Source organism: Cervus canadensis, chromosome 18, assembly GCF_019320065.1.
Source record: "Cervus canadensis isolate Bull #8, Minnesota chromosome 18, ASM1932006v1, whole genome shotgun sequence".
In the NCBI taxonomy this organism is placed as follows: domain Eukaryota; kingdom Metazoa; phylum Chordata; class Mammalia; order Artiodactyla; family Cervidae; genus Cervus; species Cervus canadensis.
This window is the reverse complement of record NC_057403.1, coordinates 50,065,120-50,087,061: the sequence shown is the minus strand read 5'-3', so window position 1 is coordinate 50,087,061 and position 21,942 is coordinate 50,065,120. Positions and strand designations below refer to the sequence as shown.

The 21,942-nt window shown below is 36.7% G+C and overlaps 1 protein-coding gene across 1 annotated transcript in view; it reads right to left on the bottom strand.

Annotated features, from left to right (window-relative positions):
- The window catches only part of C18H16orf87 (chromosome 18 C16orf87 homolog), a 34,136-nt gene that overhangs the window by 2,416 nt on the left and 9,778 nt on the right, over positions 1-21,942 (bottom strand). The window contains exon 3 of the mRNA XM_043436867.1: positions 6,158-6,340. Coding sequence (XP_043292802.1) covers positions 6,158-6,340 — 183 coding nt within the window. The remainder of the gene's footprint in view (positions 1-6,157; positions 6,341-21,942) is intronic.

Sequence of the window (21,942 nt, the reverse complement as noted above, 5' to 3'; positions counted from 1 at the left end):
CGACCCCATGGACTGAAGCATGCCAGGCTTCCCTGTCCTTCACCATCTCCCAGAGCTTGGTCAAACTTATGTCCATTGAGTCTGTGATGCCATCCAACCATCTCATCCTCTGTTGTCCCTTTCTCCTTCTGCCTTCAATCTTTCCGAGCATCAGTCTTTTCTAATTAGTCAGCTCTTCACGTCAGGAAAATATTAAGAATTTCAGCTTCAGCATCAGTCCTTCCAATGAATATTCAGGGTTGATTTCCCTTAGTTGACTGGTTTGATCTCCTTGCTGGCCAAGGGATTCGCAAGAGTCTTCTCCAACTCCACAGTGCAAAAACATCAATTTTTTGGTGTTCAGTCTTCTTTATGGTCCAACTCTCATATCTGAAAATGACTATTGGAAAAACCATAGCTTTGACTATACGGACCTTTGTTGGCAAAGTAATGTCTCTGCTTTTTAATACGCTGCCTAGGTTTGTGATAGTTTTTCTTCTAAGGAGCAAGCGTCTTTTAATTTCATGGCTGCAGTCACCATCTGCAGTGATTTTGGAGCCCAAGAAAATAAACTCTGTCACTGTTTCCATTGTTTCCCCATCTATGTGCCAAGATCTTAGTTTTTGAATGTTGAGTTTTAAGCCAGATTTTTCACTCTCCTCTTTCACCTTCATCAAGAGGCTCTTTAGTTCCTCTTCGCTTTCTGCCAGAGGGTGCTGTCATTTGCATATCTTAGGTTATTGATATTTCTCCCGGCAGTCTTGATTCCAGCTTGTGAATCATCCAGCCTGGCATTTCACATGATGTACTCTGCAAATGTTAAATAAGCAGGATGACAATTTACAGCCTTGACGCACTCCTTACCTAATTTTGAACCAGTTTGTTCTTCCAAGTCCAGTTCTAACTGTTGCTTCTTGACCTGCATACAGGTTTCCCAGGAGGCAGGTAAGCTGGTCTGGTATTTCCATCTCTTTAAGAATTTTTCACAGTCTGCTGTGATCTACAGTCAAAGACTTTAGCGTAGTAAATGAAGCAGAAGTAGGTATTTTTCTGGAATTCCCTTGCTTTTTCTACAATCCAGCATGAACATCTGGAAGTTCTTGGTTCACATACTATTGAAGCATAGCTTGGAGGATTTTTTTTTTTTTTTCAAATTGAATATTTTATTAACATGGTAGTTGTCTTTGTAACATGTGCACACACACTCGCACACTCAGAATGATCTGCCTGGGGGAAAAAAAGACTCGGTATGCCTAAGGGGAAATGAAAAATAAAAAAATTCCTGGTAGGTTTTTCATTATTGTAGGCGATTATGTCCACATCACTTACAAAGCTATTGCCAAATCTGTCCAAGGAAGCAGAGTTTGAGAGGGGAAGAAAAAAAATCTTGGGAAAAATTCAACAGTGGCATGGAGGATTTTGAGCATTACCTTGCTAGCATATGAAATGAGTGCAATTGTGCAGTAGTTTGAACATTCTTTGTCATTGCCTTTCTTTGAGACTGGAATGAAAACTGATCTTTTCCAGTCCTGTGGCTACTGCTGAGTTTTCCAAATTTGCTAGCATATTGACTGCAGCACTTTAACAGCATTTATCTGATGCAACATCTTGGACTTCTGGTTTCAGGCATTATAAACCGACTTTCCACTGTGAAAAATTAGGATTTATTGTTTTTTGTCTCTTGCCATCATACTCTTATCACATCTTCCCATTACAGTTATATTATCATTTTGATGAGATCGATACTGCGCTTACATTATTCATTACATAAATTATTTCACTTTTCCTGTACGTTGTTTTCCCTGAAAAGATTCTCTTTCTTCATTTGCTTAGTTTTCATTACTAACTGAACCCAAATTCTCTTCTAGTTGGATAAATTTTTCATAATGTTTACATATATCAATTTTATCTTCTTGAAGAAATTCTTTAAGAAAGTCTTCTGCTATACTTCAATCTTACATGGTTGCTTTCTAGGCCTACTGCACAATTATCATGTTGAGATCTCTCGTCAACATCATGCTGGAGATTCTTCTCATCTCTCTCTTGAGTTGGACCCTGTGTTCTAAGTTCAGGATACATTCTTGGTTTACTTCTTCATTTTGATGCCATGTATCTTGCAGTAGCTTCCTGAGAAAGGGAGTATGGGTAGCAAATTTTTTGAGATCCTAAATGGTAGAAAGTGTCTTGAGTCTTTCTTCACACTAGTTACTAGTGTGATTAAGTAAAGACCTGAAGATTTCCTCTTAGTATTTAAAGGCAAAATACTATATTCCAAATACTGGTGCCACTGCTAAGAAAATTCTATACCACTTTTTATAGTTATTTTTTAAGTTGTTGCTAATTTACATAAAATGAAATATACGATCTTAAGTGTACAACTGGATGACCCACACCACAATCAAGATATGAAAATTTCTCATTTTCCTCTCCAGTCAATCCCTCCCCACCCTACCAGAAATATTATTCCACCACCAGAGATTCATTTTGCCTGTTCTTGAACATCATATAAATGGCATTGTACAGTAAGTACTGTTTTGTGTCTAGCTTCTTTCATTCAACATGCTTTTGAAGTTTGTTGATGTTGTTCATACACAAGTAGTTTGTTCCTTGCTGGAGAGTATTTCACTGTACCATTTTGATTATTTCCTTTGAACACTTGAAGGATTTTCCTTTTAACCAAAGAGAGATAATTTATGATGATATAATTTTGCATAATATCTTGTTTTAACCATCCACTTAATTTGGTGGGGTATTTCAATACAGAAATTCAGTGTCCTTCAGGTTTGGGAAAATTACTTGAATTATTTCATTGATGGCTTCCTTCTCCTTCATCTTCTATGTTCTTTTTCTGTAACATCAATTATTTACATATGTTGACCTCAAACTGGTCCTCTAAATTTCTTATGTTTTCTATTCTATTTTTAATCTCTTTTCCTATTGCTATACATTCTGGTACATTTCTTCAATTTTGTCTGTCAGATTTCTGTTAAAGTTTGACATTTTTGCAAATATATAGACATATCTATACACATACACACATATATGATTCTCATTTTTAAAGTTACGTATTTTATATATATACATGTATATACACACACACACACATATATATATAAGATTCTCACTTTAAAGTTCATTTCCCAGGTACTTTTTTGACATCTTCAATTTCCTTTTAAGAGAAAGGAAATTCCTTTTTGTTTCATTACTACCACAACTTCTCTTACAAAGAATATTAATGGCAGTTTTCATTTTCTTTTCACCCTGCAAAAACTCATCCAAGTTACTTTTTTTTTTTTTCCTTTATGAAAGCCTGACTGGAGAACTCAATATTTACCATCTCTAATTTTTACCTAACTTTCCTCATTTTAATTTGATAGCCCTGCCCTCAATGATGCTTGGTATTTCTGAAACCAGAAACTCTCTTTTGCCTTATCTTTTATTAAAGGATAACAGCCCTAGCAAGGTATTAAAAAAGACTTTCAAATCACCTCTACACTTCCAGACATAACTCATGCAAAAAATTGCTGACCTTAAGGAAGATGTAAAACAAAAAAAGGTTTCTTTCTTAGCTTTTCTCAAAGGCGCTTACAATTTAGGTTTTTGGGTCTACTAAAGAAGTTATTACTTTCCAGAATTTTGCTGCTTCTCCTATTCCCTCTCCTTGTGGAACTTTGCCCTTGAAAAAACAAAGTCCCTTTCCTACTTTACTAGGGTTTGGGGAGAGCACAGAGCTAGATGTGTTTATTCAATCTACCATCTTTAACTTGAAGTCTACCTTAATTCTCTATGTTCATTAATAAGATATTCAAAATTGGCTGATAAATTTCAATCAGTGAAAATGTCACTGTTACATTACTAATATCTAAAATAATCATACCCCCACATATAAAATGAAGACTTATTTTAAACGAAAGTTAAGTTTAATGATTGGCTTTTATGATAATGTTGTTACCTAGATGTCTAAAAAGATTTCCTTTCATTCTTCTATTTTTTTCAAAATATACAAAATAAAGTCAATTAAAAATGTGTTTTTAGACACATTGTAAGGTTTTCCTTATTAAAATAAAGGTAAAGCTTGCTTCAAATTCTTTAAGCGTCCTATGAGCAGGGAAAAATACTGAATTTAAGTGGCTACTAAACAATAAGAAGCATATCAAAGAAGTCTATTCTAAAATATATAGACATTTTAAATGTTCATATTTCCCACCAGTATTATATTTAGGAAACATGGTGTGCCTTCAGGGACTGTAAGTACAGCCCAAGAGCAAAATCTAGTCTGCAACCTGTTTTTATAATCTTACTGGAACACAGCCATGCCCATTCATTTACATATTTTCTATGGCTGCTTTCCAGACACAATGACAGAGCAGAGTGGCTTTGACAGAGACTATAGCTCAGAAAGCCTAAAATATTATCTGGCTCTTTACATAAAAAGCTTGCTGACTGCCCCTGTTCCTGACCTACATTAAAAGATTCCATTTTATTATACAAAAATTGCTTTGAGGTCTTCCTTGTTTGTAGTAAAAGCATATCTTACTCTAGAAACAGCGTTCTTAAAACTTTTCTATAACAAACTAAAAATATCTGAAAAAAAATTTGGCCAAATAAATGCTTCTGTTTTCAGGTTAACATAAAATAAAAGATTCAAACCTGCACAGTGAGTACCAGAACTACAGAGTCTTCATTTCCCCAGAGAAAAGACTGTCATTATCTATTTTCTCATCTCCTCTGACCCACCACCAGAGGCATTCCTTTTCCATTCTTTGGATTATGTTCCCTTTACTTCAACTGTAAAGAATGTTGTTTTCTGGGCCAAGCAGTATTTTCCTTTTCTCTTTTTTCTCTGTTAGACTTTCCTTTACCTAGTTTCCCTTTTGAAACAGTCTTTGGCATATATTTTCTGTTCACCCCATTATTAAAGAAACACATTCAAACTGAGAAGAAAACGCAAACTCTCTGGAAGATCAGCATAATAGAAGAAAAAAGAATAAGTACTGAAATTAGCCAAGGGATTAAGGAGTATCTAAGCACAGTCTTCACAGAATATAGTCAAAGACATTAATAACCTTAATCCTTTAGTCCTATGATATTAAGAAATCTTTAACTTTGATAAAAGCTATAAAGATGAAGTTATTTACACTAACAGTAGTAATTTTTTTCAAATAGAAACACACAAAACAGAGAAATGGTGAACAGGTAAGAAATTCTCAATGTCTAAAATATATTTATGGGTGAATACCTGAATACTTAAGACTGAATGCCTGAAAAAGCAAAGTGTAGCTCACAAATAACATAAGAAATTTTAAACGCATTTCACTGAAGATGAAATTATTCTAACAGAGGTTTTTTTGATGTCTAATAACATTGTTATTTATTTTTAATTGAAGTACAGTTGATTTACTTGATAAGAGATTTTAAAAGAATTATAGAAAGCAACTATCTTTTTCATTTAATTACTGGCTTGAAATTATGGGCATATGGGGGTTCATTATACTATTCTTTTCACTTTTGTGTAATTTAAAAAATTTTCCACAATAAAAGGTTTTTTAAAAGATAAACAAAAATCAAAGAAAAAGAAGTTGAAGTTTAACTTGATGGTTAAAAACATCATGGTTGATGGTTATTGGTAGGCACACTACTTATCCAAAGAAAAGATAAAATCTATAAGGAGAATATGAATATGCTTTAGACAGAGAAGAATTCACCTTACTATCCAAGAAGAATTCACCTTAGCTTTTGGATACTGAAGAACACTGAAAATTCAAACTGAAGAACACTTTCAATAGTAAATTTTTAAAACACAGTATAATAGTTTGAAATATATCTTAACAGAACTTAGATTTATCTTTTAAAAAAGTATAACCATTTTAACAGACTTATTTGGGATGTCATACACAAATTATTGTCTCTGAACTTTACTATCATCAGTTTATAAGAAAGTGAATTTACCTAACTTAAGCCTTTATTTTTCCAATAAGAATTAAATTTATGGATTTTTTTTTTTTTAAAAAACAAGTATCTACCTGAGAGAAAATGCTTTTACAAACTAAAATATAAGTTGGAATTTTAAATCCAGGAGTTCAATGCCTACCAAATAGTTTCTTCACTACTATCTAATTAAGATCTTAGAAAACTTTAATACTTGGGGGGAAAAAAAACTGCTTGGATTTACTCATACCTCTTTCTTCCTCATGTTTTTTGGCAGATGCACTTTTAGGTCTTCCTCTTCCTCGTCTGATATGATCTGAATGGCTGTTACTTCGAGACCTCTTTCTGTTTTCTAAATCTTTATTTACTGTAGAATTGATCTTCTCTCGCCTAACTCTCTCTGTTCGCCTCCTCTTGGCCTCATGCTTGTTTTCTGTATGGATGAATAAAAGTGATATATTTTAGGGCTTAAGCAAGAACTGTCTGCCCATGTTCACACTGCTTTCTTTTTCTTTCTAAATAGCGCTAGAGTTTGCTGCCTTGCATATTTTATAAGATTACATCCATAACATATATGCCCTTCAAACCCATGCAGAAGAAAAAAAGAAACAACAGAATTCAGATCCATATTAACATATAAGGTAGGAGGAATATTAGAAAACAAGTATCTCTATTTGATTATTCAGCCCTGTAAATTCACTCAATTCCAAGGCAACCTTTCTGCTTTTTTCCTTTTCTCTGTTTCTAAGCTAAAAATGGTGAAGTATTAAAAAGGAAAATAAATAAATATTCCATTCCTTTTTTCCCCCTACCCAAATCACAGATTGAAATATATAAAATACACAGAAGTAAAACTGACCTTAGCTATACTATATTAATGTTACGGAAAAAAACAAACAAGGTATCTAGGGAAAACATAAAAACACTAGGGAAGTAAGCAGTTTTCACTTTAGTTACAGATAAGGTCATTTCTGACATTCTAAGAGCATATTTATCCCAATTAGAATCCAATAGAGTAACTTTACTCAACATGGTGATTTAATTAATGCAAGGAGCCACTCCTTCTCACTTCAAACAGATTAAAAGGTTGGGTAAGACAAACAATAAATTTAATACATATCTGACTTTAAAAGAAAGAAAATTCCTCAAATGCCTAAAATAGTGGTGGTAAAGGGACAAAACAAATAAGAAAATTCATATCCCAAACACTAAAGGGAAAAAATTGAAAGGCTATATAAATTAAGTATGCTCAATAGGCTACTATAAAGTAAAATAAATTTAAGTAAAATATTAATAGCTATTTCCAAATATCATATCCTTAGAAAATTAGTTAATTCCAGGTCTCAAATGAAACATACACCAGATAATGCAAGAATATTTGATTATTCCAGACTGTAAGAAAGTTGTGTAACAAATAATTTGCAAGGAATAAAAAAGAAAATAATAGAGTCAAAAGAGGAATCACCCATATACAATGTGAGGACCTTATTTGGAATCTGTTTTTAAAAACCATTTATGAGAAACCTGAAAATTTCAACACCAGTTGGATATTTTGTATTACAGAATTAGTGTTATTTTTTATTGCATGTAAGTTTTAAAAATTTATTTATTTGGCTGTGCCAGGTCTTAGTTGCAGCATGTGGGATCTAGATCTCTGGCCAGGGATTGAACCCAGGACTCCTGCATTGGGAGCATGGAGTCCCAGCCACTGGACCACCAGGGAAGGCCCTGTGTTTCAGCTTTTAAAGGTCAACCTTTCAGAAACATATAATGAGAAATATTTATAATTGAAATTATATGAGATTTGCTTTAAAATGATATATAAGAGAAGAAATGGATGTGGATGTGACAGTGTATGCTTAGAATTTCTGAAAAATAAAATTGATTTGATACAGTTCCATTTATTATGGCATCTAGTATTACTGCTAAAGGCAGAAAGCTTATTATTTTAGTGATTTTTTAAAAAAACAATTTTAAATGAGGCTTGAAATTTCTAATCCAATTCTCAAAATATAAAATACGATGTTATTTAAAAAAATAGGAAATTAACCTGTGATTCCAGTATTATCTAAAGTATAGATTTTGTTCAAATTTCACAAAATTTTATGCATGTCCACTGTTGGTTTTCATACCTAATTCAAGATATCACATTGTATTTACTGGATTGACCAGTTTCAGCTACATGCAATGAATTCTGATAACTTCTCTTTCCATCTTTATTCTTTACAAATATTTTCTAAATTGTTACGGCTTCTTAGATACACCCATCATTTAAAAGTGGGCATTTAATTTCCACAAATATGGGGTTTTAAGAGTATTTTTTATATTAATTTCTCATTTAAATGCTTTCTTCTCCACAATCACCCTGTGTTTTTTCAGTCTTTTGACTTTCTTGAGGCTTTCAATGGGTAAGACAAAGATCTCTCTTGGTTAATGTCACACTGCACTTGAAAATATGTGGGCTCTTTTCAAGTATCTCTTAATATTCATTTCTAACACAATTCCACAGTTATAAGAGAATAATAGACTCTGTTTGATTTCAATACTTTTAGACGATGAAATTTTTGCACCTCGTTTTATGTCCCTGGATATGTTCCAGGGTCTCCTGGTGTATAGTTATAGTCTATAGGAACTTCAATACAATTTGTACCCTGCTGTTGTGTGAAAATTGTATAAGTCTTAATTATGTTGAATTGGCTCATAAGGCTAGTCTACTATATCCTTCTACTTTTCTGTTTATTCATTCTATTAATTTTTGAGACTTTGATGCAGACACTCCACCTAAAAAATCTTAATTTATCTACTTAAAAAATAATTGTAATACATAATGGAACTATATGTAACTTTGATCTGTATTTTCCAAGTCTCCAATAAATGTGTTGTCATACTTTCATAATTTAAAATATTTTTTAAAAGTTTAAATAAAATATAAGAAAAAAATTAAAAGTTGAAAGAAATAGTAACTGGTAAAGCTTTTTACAGTAGGCCTTTTAGAGTTTAACACTGAATTTAAGTTTGTTCCTTCAGCTACCCACTCATCTCTGCAAACTTATTCATAGCCAACTTCTCAAAAAAGAAGCATCTGTACTTTCTGCCTCTAGTTTCTCACCTCCCATTCATCCATCACTTCATTCCAGTGTAGTTCCCAACCCAATTAGGATCATCAAGAACAAAAACCTCTGTTGGCAAATCTAACTGACATCTCTCTTTAATCATCTTAATTACCATTTCTCAAAAATTCAAGAGGACCACTCTTTTCCTTGAAATTAATTTCCCTGATTTTTCAGGTTCTCCAGGCTCCCCATCATCCAGCCATTCCTTTTTTATCTCCTTTGGGGTCTTCTCCTCCCTGCAGATTCTTTTCCATCTCTAATATTAAAGTCCTAGGACTCTGTCCTGAACTCAGATACTCCATGGACCCAAAACATTAAGTATTGCTGTTTTAATGGTCTAAAATTCATACTTTCAGCTGTGACTTCTTCCCAAAGCTCTAGATTGCCTACCTGACAGCTTCACTTGTATGACTCACAAGCATTTCAAAAGTGCCCCAAAAAATAACTCTTGATTTTCCCTCCTGCAACCTTCATTATAATAGTAAATAGCACCAACAGTTACAAAAGCCAAATTAACCTAGTCATTTGTGACTCAGATTGTTTCTTCCATCATCACAAAAGTCCACAGGTACTCCGTGCAAAATATATCCACAATTTCCTCATTTCTCCCACTTCTGTGGGCAACATCCAAACCGAATATATTCCCTAAACAGCTGCCAAAATTACCTTTAAGAAAAAACCAGATTGTAAGTTCCTTTTCTAAAATCTTTCATTAGGCTTTTCACTTTATTTAAAATAAAGTCAAATTTCCTGACAAAAGACTACAAGTCCTACTATAAGACCTGACATTCACCTCTCATCCATCTCATTTCATACCACTAGCCATTTTGTTCACTACTCTCCAGACATGTCTTCCTCTAAAACAAGTTCCTTCCTCCTCTTGAGGCTCTACATTTGCTAATCCTTCTGCCTAGAGCTCTCTTCCCAACACTTTTCATGAGACAGGCTATATTTCCTTCAGATGTCAATTTACAGGTCACTCCAAGTCTCCAAGCCCAAGTTACTTTCTTCTACTATTACTATAGTCTGTTTTTTATTTACATACATGCTCAATATGTCTCCCCCACCAAAGTATAAGCTCTACGAAAGTTGGGACACTTGTCTGTCTCATTCACAGAAACTAGAACATTAACTACACATTTAAGTGGTGCTAAATAAACAAAATTAGACTGAGTACATGCATTTATCTCACTATGTTCTCAAAAATTCTATTGAAATGCAAATAAACATGGGTAAAAGGAAAAAGGAAAATAAATCAGCAGGGCTTGAAACAGGAAATAGTGCTATTAGCAATCTGAAATTACAGAATTCCAGCAAGCTGGCAAACTGACAGATTCTGATTAAGTAACCAGAAAAGAAGAAACTAAAATTCAAAATAAGACTATGAAATGGTTTCTATAGAAAGGGTAGCTGTTCTTCCCAAAGACACTCCCAGGATAGGACAAAAAGTATAGTAAGGAAGAGTAGGCCACAGAGTGATCATCAGAGTAACTCTAGAACTACTGTAGGACAGTTGGGCCTATGTATACAAAGCAACTGACATAAAGAAATAAAGCTTTTCAGAACCAAGCAATGTTTAAGGGGACTTTGAACTTCCATATCATAGAAATATGAAAGGGGTTCCCAGGTGGTGCTAGTGGTAAAGAATACAACTGCAATGCAGGAGACGCTGGAGTCTTCGGTTTAATCCCTGGGTCGGGAACATCCCCTGGAGGAGGCAATGGCAATTCACTCCAGTATTCTTGCCTGGAGAATCCCATGGACAGAGGAGCCTGGGGGGCCACAGTCCATAGTGTCACAAAGAGCTGGACACAACTGAGCAGGCACACACATTAGAAATAAGAAATAAACAAAAAAAAGTAGTTCCTCATAAAAAAGAAACACTAAAAAGGATTTCAAATTCTGCCTCAGAGTGACGCTTTTCTTATTTTGGCAATCATGGATTTCAACAGCATCTCCCAGCTTACCTAACTGACATCTAAAAGTCTGTTTCTTCCAATTATACAGAACCTCAAACATTACCTTCTTCCAAATACACACTAAAAATAAACTTCTTCCAATTATACACTAAAAAGATGATGTCAAAATGGACCTTCAAAACAGTTCAAGAAGATTTTTCCAGTGGTCCAGTAGTTAGGAATCCACCTGCCAATGCAGGGGACACAGGTTCAATCCCTGGTCTGGGAAGAGCCATGTGCCATGTGCAGCAACAAAGATCCAGTGCAGTCAAATATGAATCAATGAATAAATAAATAAATATATATTTTTTAAAGTGTAGTATATTCATGCAAGTTATCTACACTGATAAACCAAAGCCTTCATTTACAAGTATCAACAGATAATTAAGGATTACCAGTTATTTGAGGAAAATAAAAAGAGTAAGAGAGAAGGAACAAGATAAAACATGAGGAACAGGGAGTTTCCTGGTGGTCTAGTGGTTACGATTCTGTGCTTTCACTGCTGAGGCTCAAGTTAAATCCCTGGTCAAGGCTAAAAAAAGACAACAACAACAAAACCCATAAGGAACAAAGGTATTTCAGGAAACAAAAACATCTTAAAATATTTCAGATAATATCTTCAGAGAGTATTATATCATTAACATTCTTTTGCAGAAACAAAAAACTCCATCCTGATCATATGGAATCTCAAAACCCCATACAGAAAGACAATCTTGGAACAAAACAAAGAACCACACTTCTTGATTTCAAAACTTTTCCTAACAAAACTGCAGTAATCAAAAAAATATGGTACTGCATTACCAGAGACAAACAGATCAACGGAATAAAATATCCAGAAACAAATCCATGGTCAAATGGTTTTCAGGAACAATAGCCATGAAAAAAAAAGAACTTGCGACAAATGGTAATTGGGAAAACTGGATATCTGGAGGCCAAAAAATGCAAGTGGACCCTTACACTACCTACAAGAATTAACTCAAAACGGATTGAAGACCTAATATAACCGCTAAACCCATAAAAGGCTTAGGGAAAAAAAAAAAAAAAAAAGCTTCATGACAGTGGATTTGCCAGTGACTTCTTGGATCAGTTCAGTTCAGTTGCTCAGTCGTGTCCGACTCTTTGCAACCCCATCAGTCACAGCACGCCAGGCCTCCCTGTCCGTCACAAACTCCCGGAGTTTACTCAAACCCATGCCCATCGAGTCGGCGATGCCATCCAGCCATCTCATCCTCTGTCATCCATCCCCTTCTCCTCTGCCCCCAATCCCTCCAGCATCAGGGTCTTTTCCAGTGAGTCAAGCCTTCACATGAGGTGGCCAAAGTATTGGAGTTTCAGCCTCAGCATCAGTCCTTCCAATGATCACCCAGGACTTATCTCCTTCAGGATGGACTGGCTGGATCTCCTTGCAGTCCAAGGGACTCTCAAGAGTCTTTTCCAACACCATAGTTGGATAGGACACCAAAAATACAAGCAACAAAATAAAAACTAGACAACTTGGATTTCATTTAAAATTTAAAAACTTCTGTATGTCAAAAGGGCACTATCAACAAAACAGAAAGGCAATTCATGAAATCGAAGAAAAAAAATATTTGCAAAAATGTATCAGGTAAGGAATTAACATCCAGAATAAAAATTCTGGAATTCCACAATTCAACAACGAAAAAAAGGTCAAAGAACTTCAACAAACATTTCTCCAAAGATAGACAAATGGCCAATAAACACATGAAAAAATGTTTAACATCACCAATCATAAGGGAAATGCAAATTAAAATCACAACACGACATCACTTCAATCCCATTGGATGGCTAATAGGAAAAGCACATAAAATTACAAGTGTTGCTGAGGATGTGGAGAAATTGGAAACTTTGTGCATTGCTGGTGGTAAAGAAAACCAGTGAAAACACCATGACACTTCCTCAGAAAATTAAACAGAATTACTATATGATCCAGTATTTCCCCATACAGGCATATATCCAAAAGAAATGAAAGAAGGGCACTGAGCAGTATTTGTACACACCTGTTCACAGCAGTATTTTTCATAATACCCAAAAGGTGACAGCAACTCAAGTGCCCATCAATGCATTAGGAGATAAACAAAATGTGGTACGTACATACAATCAAATATTATTCAAGAAGGACATTCTGACACATGTTACAACATGGATAAACTCTGAAGACCTTATGCTGTGACACAAAAGGACAAGCACTGTATGATCCCATGTAAGAGGATAACCACAGCAGTCAAGTTCAAACTCACAGGCACAGGAGGAACAGAGGCGGTCTGGGGCGTGGTATGGGGAGAGAAGAAAATGGGGAGTTACTGTTTCATGTGTATGGAGTTTCAGTTTGGGAAGATGAGGAGAGTTCTGGAGAAGGATAATGGTGATGATTAAGCACATGATAATGAATGTATTCAATGCCACTAACCTATACAATTTAAAATTATTAAAATACTAAATTTTACTATAAAAGATATGAAAAAATAAGATTCAATGAAAAATAAGAAATTAAAAAACAAAATGAACTGCTAATAACAAAGTGCAAAAGACAAGTTAAATAGGGACTTCCCTGATGGTTCAGTGGTTAAGAATCCACCTTCCAATGCAGGGGATGCAGGTTCGATCCCCTGTCAAGGAACTATAATTCCACATGCCACAGGTCAACTAAGCTTGCGCATCACAAATAGAGAGCAGATCATGTGCCACAGCTAAGACCCAATGCAGCCAAAAAGATACTTTTTTTTTTAATTTTTAAAAAGACAAATAATGGACATGTCTGAACACAGAATTCAGGCATGTCCATTATGAGAAAAGGAAAACACTGAAATTTCCTGGAACAAAATGAAGACAGAATATATGACAATAAGGGAAGAGAAATACAGGAAAGATCAAAGAAATCTAATACTCATCTATAATATAATTTGTAATTATTTACCCAGTATTCATTCTCCCCCTCTTCCTTAAGAATAGAATCCTGCTCTAGTCAGGAGGGAAATGTGCCCAGTTAAAATATACACATTCCAAGATTCTCCTGCAGGTGAAGAGGCCATGAAACTTAGTTCTGACCAATGACATGTAAGTGGAACTGGATAAGGTTTCCAGAAAGTTTTATTATTTTTTTTTAAGGAGTATGATCCCTAGGTTGGGAAGATCCCCTGGAGGAGGGCATGGCAACCCACTCTAGTATTCTTGCCTGGAGAATCCCCATGAACAGAGAAACCTGGTAGGCTACAGTCCATGAGGTCGCAAAGAGTCGGACACGACTGAGCGACTAAGCACAGCACATGGCTGCTTTGTCCTGTCTGTGTCTGTCTCTCTTCTTTCTGCTTAGAATACTTAGGGGATGCCTGGATGTACAACAATTGCTTTGTAACAATGAGCATGAACTGACTAGTTCCAAACTGGGAAAGGAGTACTCAAGGATGTATACTGTCACCCTGCTTTTTAACTTATATGCGGAGTACATCATGCGAAATGTTGGGCTGGAAGAATCATAAACTGGAATCAAGATTGCCAGGAGAAATATCAACAACCTCAGATATGTAGATGATTTCACTCTAGTGGCAGAAAATGAAGAAGTAAAGAACTTCTTGATGAGGGTGAAAGAGGAGAGTGAAGTTGGCTTGAAACACAACATCCAAAAAACTAAGATCATGGTATCCGGTCCCATCACTTCATGGCAAATACAAGGGGAAAAAGTGGAAGCAGTGATATTTTATTTTCTTGGGCTCCAAAATCACTGTGGGCAGTGACCGCAGCCATGAAATTAAAAGACGCTTGCTCCTTGAAAGGAAAGCTATGACAAATCTAGAGGGTATTAAAAAGCAGAGACATCACTTTGCCAACAAAGGCCCATATAGTCAAAGCTAGTTTTCCCAGTAGTTATGGATGTGAGAGATGGACCATAAAGAAGGCTGAGAGTCAAAGAATTGATGCTTTTGAGTTGTGGTGCTTGAAGAGTCCCCTGGACTACAAGCAGATCAAACCAGTTAGCCCTAAAGGAAATTAACCCTGAATATTCGTTGGAAGGACTGATGCTAAAACTGAAGTTCCAATACTTTGGCCACCTGATGACGAGAGCCGACTCACTGGAAAAGACCTTGATGCTGAAAAAGATTGAAGAAAAAAAGAGAAGGAGGCAGTAGAGGATGAGATGGTTAGATAGCATCATCAACTTAATGGACATGAATTTGAGCAAACTCTGGGAGACAGTGGAGGACAGAGGAGTCTGGTGTGCTGTATTCCATGGGATCACAAAGAGTTGGGCACAACTTAGTGACTGAACAACAATGAGCATGAAAGCCAAATCTTCTCAAGAAAGGGAAGAGCTTAGGTCCTTGGGGACAAAACTGAACAGTCCTGTACAGTGGTCCCTTGGTACCAATGAGGGTTTTAGAACCCCCAACAGATACCAAAATCTGTAGATGTTCAAGTATCTTATATAAATCGTATATTATTTGCACAAAACCTACACACATCTACCTGTATAGTCTGTCATTTCTAGATATAATAACTAATACAATATAAATGCTATGTAAATACCAGGGCACAGCAAATTCAAGTTATGCTTTTTGGAACTTTTTTCAATTTTTTCCCCTGAATATTTTCAACCCATGGTTGACTGAACCTGCAAACATGGAAACCCACAGATGCAGAGGGTCAACTGTAATGCCAACTTCGTTTTTCTTCACTAAAGGAAAAGTAAACTGTTTGTTCAATCCAGTGTCAGTCAGGTTTTCTGTGGATGGTGATCCTGACAACAATTATCCAATAAGCATGCCAGAAAGAAAAGAGAATGGGGGAGAAGAAATAGGTGAAAATTTCCCTAAGCTGAAGACTTGAGCCATCAGATGAAAAGGACTTACTGAGTAACAAGGAAGAATGACAATGACATTTAAGTGTGAGTACAAGGTAAAGGCAATTTGTGAGTACAAATCAGAAGATGATTGCTTCTTGGCAGGAAAGCAATGACAAACCTATACAGTGTGTTGAAAAGCAGAGACATTACTCAGCTGACAAAGGTCCATACAGTCAAGGCTATGGTCTTCCCAGTGGTCATGTAAGTTCTCAAAGCTGGACTGTAAAGAAGACAGAATGCCAAAGAATTGATGCCTTCAAACTGTGGTGCTGGAGAAGACTCCTGGAAATCTCCTGCACAGCAAGGAGATCAAACCAGTCAATCTTAAGGGAGATCAATCCTGAATATTCACTGGAAGGAATGATGCTGAAGCTGAAGCTCCAGTATTTTGGCCATCTGACACGAACAGACAACTCACTGGAAAAGTCCCTCAAGGGAAAAAATCTTTCCCTCATTGGGAAAGACTGAGGGCAGAAGGAGAAGCGTGCATCAGAGAATGAGATGGCTGGACAGCATCACTGATGCAATGAACATGAACTTGGGCAAACTCCAGGAGATCGTGGGAGACAGGGAGGCCTGGTGTGCTGCAGTCCATGTGTGGCAAAGAGTCGGACACGACTAGGCTACTGAACAACAACAACAAAGTAAAGGTACTCTCCAATGGAAGATAGGAAATGTACCACCACGTATCTTTCATGAAGATTTTTTCAGGTCTAAAACAATTTTTAGAAAATTAGTTCCAGAAATAAAAACACATGGGTTTTTTTTTTTTAAGTATATAAGAAAAATTGAGATTGTCCTTATAGCACAACGGAAAGAAATTTTAGTATGACAGCTGTGCTGTGGACCTAAACTCAGGAATAAAATTGTAATGAACAATTTTTCTGAAATAACAATACCAAATCTTCACTGTCAAGTAATTCAGAGTTAAGGATAACTTACTACTGAATTAATGTTGCGTGACTTTGGATTTCCCAAAGGTACTAGTGATAATCATTTCTCCATTTTTCTTTCTTAACAAAAGTCAGTACGCAATTTGTAGATTTTGCTTACTTATCAGCCCTTCCCTGTGAACTTAGAGAATAATTTAAAAATTAGGTTTAATATTTCTATCCCTTTGTTCCTTCCCCCAGTAAAAATGGGGAGGTTGTTGCTTAACCTAAAGCTTGTACTCAATGAGAAATTAACAGTTAAGTATTATTGAGCTATCCCAATATCTTATTGTTTTCAGTCTTTTTCTTTACCTTTAGAGGAAGTCTTCTATAAACTAGTATCTCATTTAGACTTCCAGTTTATTTTTTCTTTACAGTTTTTAAAACAAAAAGTGTATAAAGGGAAAAGGTATATCCATTGCTATTAAGTGCAAAATAGCACTCTTGATGCACTAAACCATCCAGAACACCCATGTGAAAAACCAAATTTAAAGATTTGGAACAAACTGAGCTTATTCTCACCAAAAACTGCTTGTCAGTATTATCTTTACAGGTATATATTAGCCATTTTCATTTCTCCTATAAATTCTCTGCTAATTAAAACTGAAATGTTCTAGATCCTACTGACAACATTCATTAAAACTTGATAAAACTGGGGAGATTTTTTTAAAAATTAAACTCATCTCAATTCCCTATACATAATGGACTAGCCAAGGCAAATCTTACTTTTAAGAAATTTAATTATAAAAATTAGTATTTATGTACGTATAACATATCTAGCTTTCTTTACATTCAGTTCAGTTGGGCTTCCCTGGTGGCTCAGAGGTTAAAGCGTCTGCCCGCAATGCGGGAGACCCGGGTTTGATCCCTGAGTTGGGAAGATGCCCTGGAGAAGGAAATGGCAACCCACTTTAGTATTCTTGCCTAGAGAATCCCATGGAGGGAGGAGCCTGGTAGGCTACAGTCCGCGGAGTCACAAAGAGTTGGACACGACTGAGTGACTTCAATTTCAGTTCAGTTCAGTTGTTCAGTCATGTCCTACTCTTTGCGACCCCATGGACTGCAGCACGTCAGGCCTCCCTGTCCATCACCAATTCCTGGAGTTTACCCAAACTCATATCCATTGAGTCGGTGATGCCATCCAACCATCTCATTCTCTGTTGTCCGCTTCTCCTCCTGCCGTCAGTCCTTCCCAGCATCAGGGTCTTTTCAAATGAGTCAGTTCTTCGCATCAGGTGGCCAAAGTACTAGAGCTTCAGCTTCAATGTCAGTCCTTCCAAAGAACACTCAGGACTGATTTCCTTTAGGATGGACTGGTTGGATTTCCTTGCAGTCCAAGGGACTCTGAGTCTTCTCCAACACCACAATTCAAAAGCATCAATTCTTTGGTGCTCAACTTTCTATATAGTCCAACTCTCACATCCATACATGACTGCTGGAAAAACCATAGCTTTGACTACATGGACCTTTGGTGGCAAACTAATGTCTCTGCTTTTTAATATGCTGTCTAGGTTGGTCATAACTTTCCTTCCAAGGAGTGTCTTTTAATTTCATGGCTGCAGTCACCATCTGCAGTGATTTCGGAGCCCCCAAAATAAAGTCTGCCACTGTTTCCACTGTTTCCCCACCTATTTCCCATGAAGTGATGGGACCGGATGCCATGATCTTAGTTTTCTGAATGTTGAGCTTTAAGCCAACTTTTTCACTCTCCTCTTTCACTTTCATCAAGAGGCTTTTTAGTTCTTCTTCGTTCTCTGCCACAAGGATGGTATCATCTGCACATCTGAGGTTATTGATATTTCTCCCGGCAATCTTGATTCCAGCTTGTGCTTCATCCAGCCCAGTGTTTCTCATGATATACTTGGCATATAAATTAAATAAGCAGGGTGACAAAATATAGTCTTGATGTACCCCTTTTCCTATTTGGAACCAGTCTGTTGGTCCATGTCCATTTCTAACTGTTGCTTCCTGACCTGCATACGGATTTCTCAAGAGGCAGGTCAGGTGGTCTGGTATTCCCATCTCTTGAAGAAATTTCCACAGTTTGTTGTGATCCACACTGTCAAAGGCTTTGGCATAGTCAATGAAGCAGAAATCGATGTTTTTCTGGAACTCTTTTGCTTTTTCGATGATCCAGCAGATGTTGACAATTTGATCTCTGGTTCCTCTGCCTTTTCTAAATTCAGCTTGAACATCTGGAAGTTCACAGTTCACATATTGTTGAAGCCTGGCCTGGAGAATTTTGAGCATTACTTTACTAGCATGTGAGATGAATCCAATTGTGTGATAGTTCTTTACATTAGACATTTTCATATGCACTTCATCTACACTTCAGTCCTCTAAGGTTGGTACTATAAATCTATGTATATACAAGTAAACAGCAGCTGCTCATGGAGGTTAATTAATCTGTTACACTTACCAAACTAGAATCTGAATCTGAAGCCAGATCTTCCATGTAACAACATATAGCTCATGTCTGTACTATACCAAACTGATTTCCAGGCTCTGATTACTGTTAGTCCTTAAGGGCTTCCCTGGTGGCTCAGTGATAAAGAATCTGCCTGTTAAATGAAGGAGATGTGGGTTTGATCCCTGGAGGAGGAAATGGCAACCCATTCCAAGATTCTTGCCTGTGAAATCCCATAAGCAGAGGAGCCTGGTGGGCTATACAGTCCAAGGGGTTGCAGAGTTGGACACAAGTTATGGACTAAACAACAGCCCTTCTTAAAACCCTTTCCTCCTCTGGTTCTATAGCATAGCTTGTTCAGTTGCTCAGTCATGTCCAACTCTTTGCAACCCCATGGACTGCAGCACACCCGGTTTCCCTGTCCTTCACTATCTCCCAGAGTTTGCTCAAACTCATGTCCATTGAGTCAGTTGATGACATCCAACCATCTCATCCTCTGTCCCCCCTTCTCCTGCCTTCAATCTTTTCGAGCATCAGGGTCTCTTCTAATGAGTCAGCTCTCTGCATTGGATGGTCAAAGTATTGGAGCTTCTGTATGAGTCCTTCAAATGAATATTCAGAGTTCATTTCCTTTAGGATTGACTGGTTTGATCTCCTTGCAGTCCAAGGAACTCTCTTCTCCAGCACCAAAATTGGAAAGCATCTGCCTTTTCTAAATCTAGCTTGTACATCTGAAAGTTCTCAGTTCACGAACTGTTGAAGCCTAGCTTGAAAGATTTTGAGCATTACCTTGCGAAATGAGTGCAACTGTATGGTAGCCTGAACATTCTTTGGCATTGCCCATTTTTGGAACTGGAATGAAAAGTAACTTTTTCTAGTCCTGTAGCCACTGCTGTGTTTTCGAAATTTGCTGGCATATTGAGTGCAGCACTTTCATAGCCTCATCTTTTAGGGTCTGAAATAGCTCAGCTGGAATTCCATCACTTCCACTAGCTTTGTTTGTACTAATGCTTCCTAAGGCCCACCTGACTTCATTCACACTCCAGGATGTCTGGCTCTCAGTTAGTGATCACACCAACGCAGTTGTCCGGGTCATTAAGATCTTTTTTGTATAGTTCTTCTGTGTATTCTTGCCACCTCTTCTTAATATTTTCTGCTTCTGTTAGGTCCATACCATTTCTGTCCTTTATCGTGTCCTATCTTTGCATGAAATGTTCCCTTGGTATCTCTAACTTTTTTGAAGAGATCTCTAGTCATTCCCATTCTACTGTTTTCCTCTATTTCTTTGCATTGTTCACTTAAGAAAGCGTTCTTATCTCTCCTTGCTATTCTTTGCAACTCTGCATGTGTCTTTCCTTTTCTCCTTTGCCTTTCACTTCTCTTCTTTTCTCAGCTATTTGTAAGGTGTCCTAAGACGACCATTTTGCCTTTTCCATTTCTTTTTCTTGAGGATGGTTTTGATCACCATCTCCTGTACAATGTTACAAAGCTCTGTCATAGTTCTTCTGGCACTCTATCAGATCTAATCTCTTGAATCTATTTGTCACTTCCACTGTATAATCACAAGGGATTTAAGTCATACCTGAATGGTCTAGTGGTTTTCCCTACTTTTCTTCAATTTAAGTCTGAATTTGACAATAAGGAGTTCATGATCGAGCCAGTCAGCTCCCAGTCCTGTTTTTGCTGACTATAGAGCTGCTCCACCTGCAGCTGCAAAGAATATAATTAATGTGATTTCAGTATTGACCATCTGGTGACATCCATGTGTAGAGTCATCTCTTGTTATTGTTGGAAGAGGGTGTTTGCTATGAGCAGTGTGTTCTCTGTCAGCCTTTGCCCTGCTTTGTTTTGTACTCCATGGCCCAACTTGCCTGTTAGATAGCAAAGTCTATCCCTGATATTTCTCCGTCCTTTCTATTCTTTCTGTTTATTTTGCTGGTTCTTCTTCTTCCTCCTCCCTAGGATTTCTAGGCTTCAACGTTTCATCTGCACCTCAAGGCCACAAGGCTACTCTAATTTATGAAACAACAGAATCTTAGGAAATGCCAAATGTAAAATAATAATGAATTGCTTCTCACTTATCACCCTGACTCATGTAAAAACCACTGTTGGCTGTTCTCCTACAGCTGACACTTTTTCTCAGTTGACAGGACCTCCCTACCTACTTCTACCCATAAAGACTGGAGTCTGCCAGAGTTCTCTTCCTTCCCTATAGACTGTAAAACTAGCTCATCCATTCCCATGATGTCAACAACCATGATTATTTGAAACCTTTATCTCTAGTTAAGGCTACTCCCTGAGCTTCAGATTATATCTCCAACTGGGGAAAAAAAAAAAGTTTACATAGATGGTATTTCACAACTATATCCAAATCTAGTTTCTTCATCTTTCCCTCAAAACTTGTCTTCCCTTTTATCTTCCCTTTCTAACCACTAATCACAATAAGAAATTTGGGAGTCATTCTAAAGCCTTCCCTCTCCTTCAGTTGATTCTAACTTCTAAACACTTGTAGTATCTGACCCTTTTCACTGTTCTCATTACATTTCTACCTTACCTCATTTCTCACCTGAATAACTGGTATACAGAAGGATCTCAAAAATATTTGTTGAGTAAAAATAAAATAAACACTATGGAGAACAGTGTGGAGATTCCTTAAAAAACTGGAAATAGAACTACCATATGACCCAGCAATACCACTTCTGGGCATACACACTGAGGAAACCAGATCTGAAAGAGACAACGTGTACCCCAATGTTCATCACAGCAC